General features: G+C 39.5%; 1 protein-coding gene across 1 annotated transcript in view; it reads right to left on the minus strand.

Annotated features, from left to right (window-relative positions):
• The window catches only part of LOC132874501 (sodium-dependent phosphate transport protein 2A-like), a 61,653-nt gene that overhangs the window by 22,632 nt on the left and 25,405 nt on the right, over positions 1 to 13,616 (minus strand). The window contains exons 5-7 of the mRNA XM_060910734.1: positions 12,140 to 12,251; positions 9,359 to 9,554; positions 2,984 to 3,070 (exon numbers count right to left, since the gene is read on the minus strand). Coding sequence (XP_060766717.1) covers positions 2,984 to 3,070; positions 9,359 to 9,554; positions 12,140 to 12,251 — 395 coding nt within the window. The remainder of the gene's footprint in view (positions 1 to 2,983; positions 3,071 to 9,358; positions 9,555 to 12,139; positions 12,252 to 13,616) is intronic.

Genomic DNA, 13,616 nt, shown 5'->3' on the forward strand with positions numbered 1-13,616 from the left:
TGCTGAACTCAGCACAAAGTAGTTAGGTGATGTTCCTGCTCTAATACACCTCATAAACCTGGTCACTGCCTGAAGAGTTCAGTCAGATATGTTAAAGCAGGATGATCACTAAACTATACTGGACATCACATGTACGTACACAACTTCCTTGGGGTATTTTTAATGGACCGATGTTTATAAAATGTGCCAGGTGGGACTATATTCATTAAGCACCAAAGCTTTCATTTGTGAGTACAGATCACGTCTTCAACCAAATGACATGAAGATTTATTGTGAAACTGTCAAAAAGTAAGGAGAACTTGTGCCAGACACACAGACATGCCACTAAAGACTCTAGGTAGGAGCTACTGAATAGCGGGGAAGAGATGGTGGGAGCTGAAGCTTTGTTACTAGTCGAGAAAGTGAGTGATGTGAAAAACTAGGAAGAAGGTGAAGTTTCAGGCAGGCTTTATATTTCCCCCAAATTTCAGTTATTTAAAAACCCTGTGTTTGACATTATTAGATAAATCAGAATGCTTAGTATATGTAATAGCAGGGCTAGGAATGAGAACCACTAAAGGTTTTTTTTTTTTTGCACTTTATTTTAATCTGTTTCAGGTGGAGAAAAGGAGTATAATACTATTTATTCTATCCACATTCACTGGATATGAGCAATTGCATGCTCTGATTGGCTACTCTACTACTACGATATCAGCTTATACCATGAGTAGGGAAAAACAAAATGGCAGAGTGTGTTGCTGAACCAACCGAGGACGAAATAAAAATTCTACTCGAAAACAAAACTCAAAAAAAATTTTTTTGAGTATTTAAAAGAAACAGAAATAGCAAAAAGAATTACCCCCCTCCAAAAAAATAAAAATAAAAAATAACGATAATAATAATAATAATAATAATAATAATCTCCTGTTCCCCACTCCATCCCAGTGACAGTAATGCACCTTTAAGTTGTTTTGCCAACCGCCAAAAAATTCTAAAGAAGAAGAAAAAACCCCAAAATACAAAAGAAAAGGCAAAAAATATATGCAATATAAGTATTTAATGGTAAGAACGTATCTTTTCTTATTTTTCAAGAATTATTATCACATTAATGGCTACTGCCTCACATAGAGGTGCTAGCCACTATGTCATCGTGCTGTAAGAGTGTAACAATCGTGCACTGCGCATACACATATACGTGTTCCGATTAAAATGGCCGGTGAGTGTATATAATTCGGTTCACCATTCGAAATAAATGGACTAGACTAAAGAAATCACTTTCAACCATGTTTATGCTTATTACCAAGGGAAAGTGCGTCCCTATTTTAAAATATACTCCAGGTTGTCCCCCTTTCCTCGCCTTCTTCGGCCAGTGGTCCCATGTGTGATGGAGATGTGACGCACTTCTGAGTTGTTTCAGGACGTTTTTGAAAAGAGTATTGAGACCACTGAGCTCTAGCGCCGGGCCTTTTCCGGGAAATAAGAGTTTGGGTCATGGAGACAACGTGTGTATGTCAGCCTCGGTTCGGAGGTTTCAGTTTCGAAAACTGTAAGAGGTAAGAGTAGAATAATATAAAGTACAGACACTTGGTATATTTTACTTCTGTGATTTTTAAATTGGTCATTTTTGGATTATGCTTCATTTTTGTGGCTACTGCCTCATAGAGTAAATATATATGCTATATTTACTGTATGGACATGGGATCAGAAAACAATTTTATTCATAAGCAGTAGCCACATGGACCCAGAGGGTACCTATTTTTCACAAATTGCTACTGTCATTTCGCCGATTTGTTTACGTTCTAAGCGGAAATGATTTTGTCAAACGTTTTGCATAAAGTTTTTGTTTATTTTGTTTCTCAAAATCCAGTGAATGTGGATAGAATTAAACAGTTATTCCACTCGGTCCCGTCATACATGGCTTATAGCCGACTTGGTGTGACGCGTCTTGTCGGCTATCAGTTCATGTACGACTCGATTTCATGGAATAACTGTTAAATATAGGCTTAGTAGATAGCTGAGAAATAAGGATAGGTGAGGAAGAAATTGTGAAATATATGGAGTAACAGAACATATAAATGATAACTAGATCAAATAAATCAAGAATACATTCACGGGCCACTTTATTAGGAACATCCATACACCTGCTATTTGATGCAGTTCTCTAATCAGCCAATTCCTTGACAGCAGCACAATGCATAAAACCATGCAGATACAAATCAAGAGCTTTAGTTAATGTTCACTTCAAACATCAGAATGGGAAAAATTGTGATCTCAAAGTGTGACTTTCTTTCACTGTGGCATGGGTGTTGGTTTGAGCCAGATGGACTGGTTTGAGTATTTCAGAAACTGCTGATCTCCTGGAGTTTTCACACACAGCAGTCTCTCAAGTTTACACAGAATGGTGCAAACAACAAAAAACATTGAGTGAGTGACAGTTCTGTGGGTGGAAATGCCTTGTTGATAAGAGAGGTCAAAGGAAAAATGTCCAGATTGGTTCAAGCTGCCAGGAAGGATATAGTAACTCATAGCAGCTCTTTACAACCGTGGTGAGCAGAAAAGTATCTCAGCATGCAACAGCAGAAGACCATATTGGGTTCCACTCCTGCAGCCAAGAACACGTTCCTATTAAAGTGGCTGGTGAGTGTAGATGCCATAAGTAAAGAAATATATCTAGGCAATAGTAATGATAGATGGAGTAAATGAGGAATAATTTGAATACATGAGGAGTACAGTATGCTGAGATATGCTAAGAAGCATGTGGAGAAAAGAAGCAGCTGATGGAGTAAACAGGTAAATGAGGAATACATTGAGGGCAAACAGAATAGACAATATTAATATGTAAATGAGGAATGGATGCAGTGAATGAGGAATTGATTGAGTAAATTAATATATCAGGTGGTGTCAATGGTAAATGAGGAGAGGACGGAGTAAATAATTCCATTTAGCATGATTCTGACATAGGTAGAAATGTGTAGGTGGAGTAAAAGTAAAAATGAGACATTACCATGCTGCTGCACCACACTTTGACCAGACTGCGGTTCCTCATGCTCTCATCTCCCATTGCGATGCCAGTTATTACAGATTTATCCAACTAGATAGAACAGGAGTTACTTTCAAACTTGAACAGAGGTATGATTTCAAATGAAGCAGTAGGAGTGTGTATCTGAACTATACATTTTTTTTCTCTCTCTTTGTATGTTTTTGATTCACAAATGCAGTTGGTTATGTTCCTCAGAAACCATAAAACCCTCTGTCCTGAAAGTTTTCCCATGATGGAACACGTAAAGGAATAAATTTACCTTTAACAAACCACTAGCACTGGAGACTCCTTCCATAAGTGTTAAATAAGCATTTAATTATGATTATTCTATCCACATTCACTGGATATGAGCAATCACATGCTCTGATTGGCTACTCTACTACTAGGCTATCAGCTCAGATACAGTGAGTAGAGAAAAACAAAATGGTGGAACATTTTGCTGAACCAACCAAGAACAAAATAAACTACTCGAAAACAAAACCCCAACAAAATATAGAATAAAAGTATTTGACAGTAAGAATGTATCTTTTTTTTTAGTTTTCAAGAATTATCACATTTTTCACAAATTGTTATCATTTTGCTGGTTTGTTTACGTTCTAAGTGCAAATGATTTTGTCAGACATTTTCTGTAAAGTTTTTATTTATCAAATTTTGCAAAAAATAAAAATGCTCTGTTTCTCAAAATCCAGTGAATGTGGATATCAACTACAATGCTCAATCATTGATATGGTGAAGCTATTTAAGTTATTTCCAGGCTTGTAGTACTCGAGTCCAACTCATGCCCTAATTTTAAGGACTCGTGATTTGATTTGGACTTGAGCACTGATGACTCGGACTTGGACTCGTGCATTAAGTGCATTCAGACGTGTAAATTGGAGATGAGGACTCTGATTTTTTTAATTTATTTTTTGTAAAATGGCATAATAATTTGGCATAAGATCTCATCTCATCTCATCTCATTATCTCTAGCCGCTTTATCCTTCTACAGGGTCGCAGGCAAGCTGGAGCCTATCCCAGCTGACTACGGGCGAAAGGCGGGGTACACCCTGGACAAGTCGCCAGGTCATCACAGGGCTGACACATAGACACAGACAACCATTCACACTCACATTCACACCTACGGTCAATTTAGAGTCACCAGTTAACCTAACCTGCATGTCTTTGGACTGTGGGGGAAACCGGAGCACCCGGAGGAAACCCACGCGGACACGGGGACAACATGCAAACTCCGCACAGAAAGGCCCTCGTCGGCCACGGGGCTCGAACCTGGACCTTCTTGCTGTGAGGCGACAGCGCTAACCACTACACCACCGTGCCGCCCGCATAAGATCTTTATATCGATATTAATTTTGTACTAATTTCATGTAAGACTCTCACACCTGCGCACCTTAGCGCATGCATCAGATAGACTCTCAGGTGCACTCCGGACAGCATGCGCTCCAAGCGGACTCTCGCACACGTGCCGTAAACGACTCGCACCTGCACAGTCAAGTCAAGTCATTTTATTTATATAGCACATTTAAATACAACAAAGTTGGCCCCAAAGTGCTTCACAACACAACACAAGATTTGGAACAACATTTACAGGGAAACAGAATAAATAAAGACATTGAACTAGATTAAAACCCAAGCTAACAAAAAAGTGTAAAAAAAAATAATAATAACATAAATATATAAAATATAAAAATAAACAAAACAATTTATAAAAGTAATTTAAATAATTAAAAGGGGTAGACTTGACACCACTAATTAAAATTGAAAATAAAATCAAAATTTAAAAAAATGAAAATAGAAATTACTACCTCAGATTGTGCCAAAAGCAAGGGAGAAAAAATGCATCTTTAAATTGGATTTAAAACAATCAATGGTGGGAGAGGATCTAGGAAGACTGTTCCAGAGCTTAGGGGCAGCAACAGAGAAGGCTCTGTCACCTTTGTTTTTTAGGCGTGTGCGGGGCACTGAAAAAAGAAGTTGTGATGAAGACCTGAAGGATATGGGAGCAGAACAAGGTATGAGGAGATCAGAAATGTACTGAGGGGCCAGACCATTTAGGGCTTTAAAAACAAACAATACTTTAAAATCAATTCTGTATCTCACAGGTAACCAGTGTAGCTGTGCTAGGATGGGAGTGATGTGTTGCCTTTTCTTTGTACCAGTAAGGAGCCTAGCTGCAGTGTTTTGGACCATCTGTAAGCATGTGAGGGTGGAATGAGGCAAGCCCAGATAAAGCGCATTGCAGTAGTCTAACCTAGAAGTAATAAAAGCATGAATAGCTATTTCTAGGTCTTTTGGAGCTAATATTGGTTTTAGCTTTCCAATATTTCTCAAATGATAAAAACTACCTCTCACCACATTTGCCACCTGCTTGTTAAAACTCAAAGTATTATCCATAAAAACACCAAGGTTTTTAACCTCACTATGCAAATATGCAGACAAGGGACCAAGGGTGGGGGTGATACTGGCAGCTGAATTAGAGGGGCCAAAGATGACCACCTCAGTCTTGCTGTCATTCAGCTGAAGGAAGTTTCCTGCCATCCAACATTTAATGTCGTTCAGGCAGCTCATGAGGCTGTTTGTGGAGTGGGGATCAGGCGAAGCTGGCAGATAAAACTGAGTATCATCTGCATAGCAGTGATAGGAAATATTGTGTCTTTTAAAAATTGACCCAAGCGGAAGCATGTATAAAGAAAACAGAAGGGGACCCAGGATGGATCCTTGAGGGATTCCACATTTGATAGGGGTGGAGGAGGATGAGCAGTTTCCAATCCTGACAGAGAAGTGTCTGTTTGTTAGGTAGGAGTGGAACCATTTTAGTACCTGCCCTTTCAAACCAACATCTTCCTCTAATCTTTTAAAAAGAATGTCATGGTCAATTGTGTCAAAAACTGCACTTAGATCAAGCAATACTAAAATAGCACAAGACCCAGAGTCAATAGTGAGAAGGATGTCATTGTGTACTTTTAAAAGAGCAGAGTCTATGCTGTGCACAGATCTTAAACCAGACTGAAATTTATCATAAATATTGAATGTTTTCAAATAAGAGGAAATCTGGTTAAAAACAAGTTTTTCTAGAATCTTTGACATGAAAGGCAGCTTAGAGATGTGTCTATAATTTTTGAGGTTATTAGAGTCAAGTGAGGGTTTCTTGAGGAGTGGCTGTACAATGGCATGTTTAAAGCTCAAAGGGACACTGCCACTCATTAGGGAGCTGTTGATGAGGGCCAAAACAATGGGACAAAGGATAGAGAAAACCTCCTTAAAGAGACGTGATGGCAGGATGTCCAGAGGGCAGTACGGTAAGTAGGTTTCATGTTTTGAACCACTTCTGTTAGCTGTGAGCATGATACTGGCTGAAAGTGTTGGAAATGGGTGGTGATGGCATGAGAATCTGAGGGGTCTGTTAGTGGGGGAATGATACTGGCTCTTATCAGATCAATTTTGTTGGTGAAGAAGTTTGAGAAGCACTCACGAGATTCATTAGATGGGGTAACAGGATTTAAAATTGAATTTATGGTGTTGAACAGCACTTTAGGCCGGTGGGCATTTGTAGAAATTAAGTCTGAGTAATACTGTTCTTTGGCCTTCCTAACAGTACATTGATACATTTTTAAATTATCCCTGAACCACTCATAAGACACTTGTAACTTGTCTTTTTTCCACTTTCGCTCCACCCTCCTACAGGCTTGTCTTGAGGAACGGGTGGAGTCATTTAGCCAAGGGGTGCGTACAAAAGTAAGGTTGGGCCGTCTAGGTTTTAAGGGCGCTACAGAATCTAGAGTGACAGAGCAGGAGGCATTAAACAGGGAGAGTAGCTCCTCTGTATCATTACAGGAAGAGAGGACAGAAGAAATGTGCTGAGCTTGTGAGACCATGGAAGTGTTAGAGAAATGTAAGGCTGTGGCACCTGGTCAGCGAGGGGGGCAGTGGAGGGCTTGGACTGAGGTGGGGTAAAGAGGAATCAAACATGATCAAGGAGTGGTCAGAGACTCCCATGTCAACCATTTCAAGACCAGACACAGAGAGGCCGGAGGATAAGACAAGATCTAAAGTGTGGCCCTTATAATGTGTTGGACCAGAGACAGATTGACAAAGACTGAAAGAGTCAATTAAGTTTACAAATTCTTTAACCATGGGTTTGGTTGGGCAACAAACATGTATATTAAAATCACCTAATATTAAAAGTTTATCAGATTGGGAGGCTAGAGTCAATAAGAGGTCAGAAAACTCTTGAATAAACAGGCTGTTGGTTTTAGGAGGTCTGTAGACAAGAGCACATAATATAGGAACTGAGACATGGATTTTGAGAACTTGAACTTCAAAAGAGGAGTAAGTATCAGTGGGCACAGATTTACAATTAAGGCAAGTTTTAAAAACGGTGGCTATACCACCCCCACAGCTAGTCAGTCTAGGTGAGTTCAGGAAGCTGCAGTGGGAGGGGCAGAGGTCTCCAAAAGGAGAGATGTCACCAGCGGCTAGCCAAGTCTCTGTAAAAATAAAAAGTCCAGCAAATGAGACGACATAATGTCATTTAAAATAAATGTCTTATTTGATAGAGACCTACAGTAGCATTGAACAGAGCGAATTTGGCGTTAAATGAGTTTGATGGTTGTGTAGTTACTGCCGGTAAAATCCTGTGGAACGTCAGGGAATGCAGGTTTTTAACGTCGGCTCCACCATGGGAAGTTCTGTTTACAGGGAGGGAGCGTGGCAACCAGTGGACAGGGATATAGTTAATGGGAGGCAGAGGAGCAGGGAAGTGGCTTGATGGTAATGTCGTAAGGTTTCCACAATTGCACAGGATTAAGGCGCAGTCAGCGCGTCGATATAAAAACTGAAAACACACTTTGCGAAGTATTGAGTTGTGTTGCTGACACATTACCGAGCCTAATTTCCTGGTTTGGGCGGCACGGTGGTGTAGTGGTTAGCGCTGTCGCCTCACAGCAAGAAGGTCCTGGGTTCGAGCCCCGGGGCCGGCGAGGGCCTTTCTGTGTGGAGTTTGCATGTTGTCCCCGTGTCCGCGTGGGTTTCCTCCGGGTGCTCCGGTTTCCCCCACAGTCCAAAGACATGCAGGTTAGGTTAACTGGTGACTCTAAATTGACAGTAGGTGTGAATGTGAGTGTGAATGGTTTTCTGTGTCTATGTGTCAGCCCTGTGATGACCTGGCGACTTGTCCAGGGTGTACCCCGCCTTTCACCCGTAGTCAGCTGGGATAGGCTCCAGCTTGCCTGCGACCCTGTAGAAGGATAAAGCGGCTAGAGATAATGAGATGAGATGAGAATTTCCTGGTTTGGTTTCCTGATCCCTGATTTCCTTTTTCTCATCTTTGATTCTGCTGAGTCCACGATAGTCTGTTTGTGCCTCGCTCGACCTATTGGTTGTTTCACTGTTTTATGATTTTGCCTGCCATTCTGGATTTTTTTACCTGTCTTCACTTGTATTAATAAACACACCTTCTGTACTTCCATCCGTCTCCCAACCATCTCTGACAGAATACTTCACACTCCCTGACAAAGAGAAGCATATTTGCCTGTTCATACATCATGTTCAGGAACAAACTAATGTTAATGGCGTTAAAACAGCCATCGTCAAATGGTGCGGTTGGAGTCTTGTTCTTGGACTCGACTCGGATTAATAGTGGACTCGACATTTTTTTTTTGATGACTTGGACTTGACTCAGACTTGAACACTGGACTCCAGACTGGACTCGGACTCAAGGTTTAGTGACTCGACTACAACACTGGTTATTCCAGTCAATCTCAGTCAGTGCTATGCGCCTCGTCGGCTATCAGCTCATGTCCGACTCGATTTCGTGGAATAACTGTTGAATAGCTTCACCATATGATTGCACATTCTTATTTGTTAAACAACTAAAGATTTTATTCATTAATTTATCACTAGGCTTGGATTTTGCTCAGTGTCCACCATACGTCCCTGTGAGAATACAAAAGTTAAAGTTAATTCCACTCCACTAATTTGATTACACAAGCAACATTCCAAGCATGAACAGCACTGGGATGCTTCCCAGTGTGTATCACTTCCCTTTTCCATGTTCACTACATAAAATTTCAATCCTAGCAGTAGTTCATTAGACTGAAACCATTACTACAGTTATTACAATCTGTCAGTCAGTCTGTGTGTTGCATGGCAACAAGCAACGATCTATCCAGCTGTGGCTTCTGAAATATTGTGCCTGCATATTGCATCTGAAATGTGATTTATTCCATGCATATTAAATTCTTGTTGGTAAAGCTGTTGTATAAAAGCAATATCACACTTACAGTCATGCTGCTGTACTGAATATCAGCACACCTATCATTATCTGTTCTCTTTCCCACCCACCTGTATGATGAGTTTAGTGACAGGATCAGTGATGACCTTGAGGAGCTCCGGGGCTTCCTCTCCACTCTGCATGTGGAAGCTGGAAACAGTGGCTTGGGCCAGATAGCTGAGTAAACCTGTAGCTACCTCTAGGGGCAACAACACCAGCACCGAGAGCCAGTTAAAGCAGTCGTGGATTGTTGCTCCTGCAAACGCCCTGCACATACACCAGGGGCGGGGGGGGGGGGGAGTGAATAGAGAGAAAGTAGTAGGTATAGTAGGTTGTAACTGATACTCTGTTTTGAAACTCAAAATTCAGAATAAAGCCACATCCTTCAAAACGAATTCACAAACACCATTTCAGCTATTCTAGAATGTGCGTATTGATTTGTATTTGATATTTCTAGAACCTCAGTATTATTTTGGAGTTGACAGTCCTGACACTAGAGTAGATCTCTGAACATGACATTTCTAGAACCTACATATTGCTGCTTTAAGTACAAAAAACCTCGTGTTGTTCCACAGCTGATAATTCTAACATTATCAGGTAAGATAATAACAGCTATGAATTATAGAACCTGAGTACAGTTTTATAGCTGAGAATTCTAGAATCCAAATATTAGCATGTCCCAAAAATTCTACAACCTCAGTCTTGTTCTGGAGTTGAGAGTCTTTTTAACAAGGGTATATGTCTAAACCTGAAAAATTCTAGAACATGAGAATTGTTTTGTAGCTTTAAGTTCTCCAACTCTAGTGTTGTTCCACAGCTGATAATTCTAACATTATCAGCTAAGATAATAACAGCCAAGAATTCTAGAACCTTAGTATAGTTCTACAACCCTAATGTTGTTCCACAGCTGATAATTATAACATTATCAGGTAAGATAATAGCAGCAACAAATTATAGAACCTTAGTATAATTTTATAGCTGAGAATTCTAGAACCCAAATATTAGCATGCCCCCAAAATTCTAGAACCTCAGTATTGTTCTGGAGTTGAGAGTCTTTTTAACAAGGGTATATGTCTAAACCTGAAAATTCTAGAACCTGAGAATTGTTTTGTAACTTCAAGTTCTACAACTCTAGTGTTGTTCCACAGCTGATAATCATCAACTAAGATTATTACAACTAAGTAATCTAGAACAGCAGCCCTGTTTCATGGTTAAGAATTCTAAAACTTGAGTATTAGATCATACTTCAAAATTGTAGAATCCATTTATTGTTGTGTACAAAGTTCTATCTGCAAGTTTTAAATGTTGAGACATAGCTGATCATTATAGAACCTGCATATTGTTCTGTCAATAAGAACTCTATAAACTATGTATCAGTCTGTAGGTGAGAAATCTAGAACTTAAGTAATAGTTTGTAACTGAAAACAAACCAAAACTGAACTTGCATATTATCCTGTACTTATATAAGAGTTCTCTAACCCCAGTGTGGATCCAAAGCTGACAATTCTAATATTTGCCTGCTAGTCTGTAGCTAAGAATTCTCGAGCCTGTGTATTGGCCTATAGCTCAGAATTCTAGAGTTTGAGTGTTGGTCTGTACAAGAACATTTCTCAACCCACATATTGTTTATACCCGCATAAGAGTTCCCGAACTGCAATGTTGCTTCCTAGCTGGGAATTCTAGAACTACAATACATTTATGTATCTGAGAATTCTAGAACCTGTATATTGGTATTATTATGAAATTCGAGAAGCTTGTTGATGGTGTTATTCTAGAATGCAATATTCTTTAACACAACTATTGTATTGTGTAGCTTAAGAGCTCTGGATCTCTAGTGTTGTTTCCTCTCTCACAATTCAAGTTGGTTTCTAGCAGGACGTTCTAGAGCCTCTAGATCATAGCAAATATTTGTAGAACATGAATATTGGTCTGTAGTGAAGAATTCTAGAGTTTGAGTGTTGGTCTGTACAAGAATTTTCCAACCCACACATTGTTTATACCTGCATAAGAGTTCCCTAACCCCAGTGTTTCCTAGCTGGGAATTCTAAAACTACAATACATTTCTGGATCTGAGAATTCTAGAACTGGTATATTGGTATTATCATGGAATTCGAGAAGCTTGTTAATGGTGTTATTCTAGAATGCAACATTCTTTAATACAACTATTGTATTGTAGCTTAAGAGCTCTGGATCCCTAGTGTTTCCTCTCTCACAATTCAGGTTGGTTTCTAGCAGAATGTTCTAGAACCTCTAGATCATAGCAGATAATTGTACAACATGAATATTGGTCTCTAGCAGAGAATTCTAGTACCCATGTACTCTCTTGTTGCTATTATTATATTACATGACTATTATTCTGTCTAGGCAGGTATCATAACTATGAGAGACAAGATGATTAGAGAGTCTGCTTGTCCTGATTGGTTGGATGGTTTGATGTTGGTGGGGCATGTACTTTTTTTTTTCTTACAGAACTTTGGGTTCCACAATAACCAGAGTTTCTCCTCTGAGCAGATATTTTTACAGAGAGTAGATATAACTTGTATATGTGAAATATACAAGCTTTATTAAAAATCATAGACACCACCTTTAAACGACAGTATGTCCGTGTCGTGCTCTCAAGGGCAAAATGTATGGGTTCTTGCTTACTGAAGAGGTGGAAAGTCAGGAATAGATCACAGCTGAGTCATGTTCAGAACTGCGCAATTGTAATTTGAGCTATTTCTTCCTCCACCAGTGTAAACATGGTGATGTAGATAGTGATGACGGTGGTGCTGATCATGATGACAATAATGAAATTAAAGACCAGTGAATCATGTTATATTGAGTTGGAGATCTTTGCTTCATGTCCATACCGTTTAAATTCACTCCTCTCCCCAGCCTGCATCAGAGCAACAATGGTGTTTGTGACGGATGTGCCAATGTTCGAGCCCATTATTATAGGGACGGCAGACTTCACTTCCAACACTACAACACACACAATACACACACAGAGACAGACAAATAAGTCTATTCAAGAGCTGAGTGCATTTACTCAATTGAAAAAAATGAACATAATTGAATGCTCCATGATCGACAGAGTGATTATAGTTTCTGAAATAGTCGAAATAATGACGGAACAAAAACAGGGCAATGCAAGAACCTCAGCATTTTGAGTATAAATTTCATTCTTGCTCTTTCTTCTCATTACTAGAGGCTGATGATTTTCCTAGACAATCTGTTTGTACTGCTGCTCTGGAGCTGTAACACCACTGGGATCCTACCTGCCCCAGAACTCACCAACAGCAGCTTCAGCATCAGTAATTGCCTGTAATTACTTTTTCTGCTACTCAATTGGGGCGGCATTAGCATTTTAACCAAGCACAGAGTCAAAATGTTAAGGGTCAATAATGCTACCTATTAGCTACAGTTCACATCCGTGGAAAAGAACAAACCCCGGATAATGCATGTTAAACCAATCACCTTCACCTGTCCTCTTCGTGCCTCGTGGCACATAGGGCCACTGCTAAAGCAATGTATCACGTTAAACTATTCCTAATGTGTATTCAAATTTCTATCCTCTGAATTTGTCTTTGAAAACTTTTGCTGTCACTCAGTAGACTTAATCCCATGCCAGTTCCTCCAATAAAATCTGAAATTATTATGGCTTTTTATTTTGACAGCTCTTAATGCTCAAATGTTTGTGACAACCAGTGCATTAAAATGTAGCTTCCTGTCAAGCACGACTAGCAAGTATTTAATTTGAGAGAAAATGGAAAAACTATTAGTATTGAACTTCTATCCCCTGTTGTACTCCAGCCTCCTTGTGGATTTTCATTGCCAGGAAACCATCTGCTTTGTGCTCATCAGAGAATCATGGTTATTTTATATTTACTTTTTAAAGGCAAAAAAGGCAGGTCATGCAACAATTGAATGCTAAAAGAATTGCTGTTTTGAATATAATTCAATGAGAGATATTTCAATAATGCTGAGCATTGACATTCCCTTAAATAATATCAAATGTATAGCAGTCAGTTTTGCTTTAAAAAGACATAACCACTTACTTAATTCAGAAGATGACGTTACTGTTACCACGTCGAAGCTTATTGTTTTCCAATAACAAGATTCCCTGAAAAATGTTACCCCTTTATCTTTTGCCACACCTTCCTTTATTTAATCTATTAAAGAATGACACGTCAGAGTGTATTAATTTATGGTGATGTCTAATGTTGTGGACCGTGAGTTGGTCTAGTGGTTAGCGTGTCTGCCTCTCGATCACGAGTTCCACTCGCTGTTGGGTCATACCAAAGACCATCATAAAAATGATACCTATTGCTATCTGGCGAGGCACAC

This window comes from Neoarius graeffei, chromosome 2 (assembly GCF_027579695.1).
Source record: "Neoarius graeffei isolate fNeoGra1 chromosome 2, fNeoGra1.pri, whole genome shotgun sequence".
Lineage (NCBI taxonomy): Eukaryota > Metazoa > Chordata > Actinopteri > Siluriformes > Ariidae > Neoarius > Neoarius graeffei.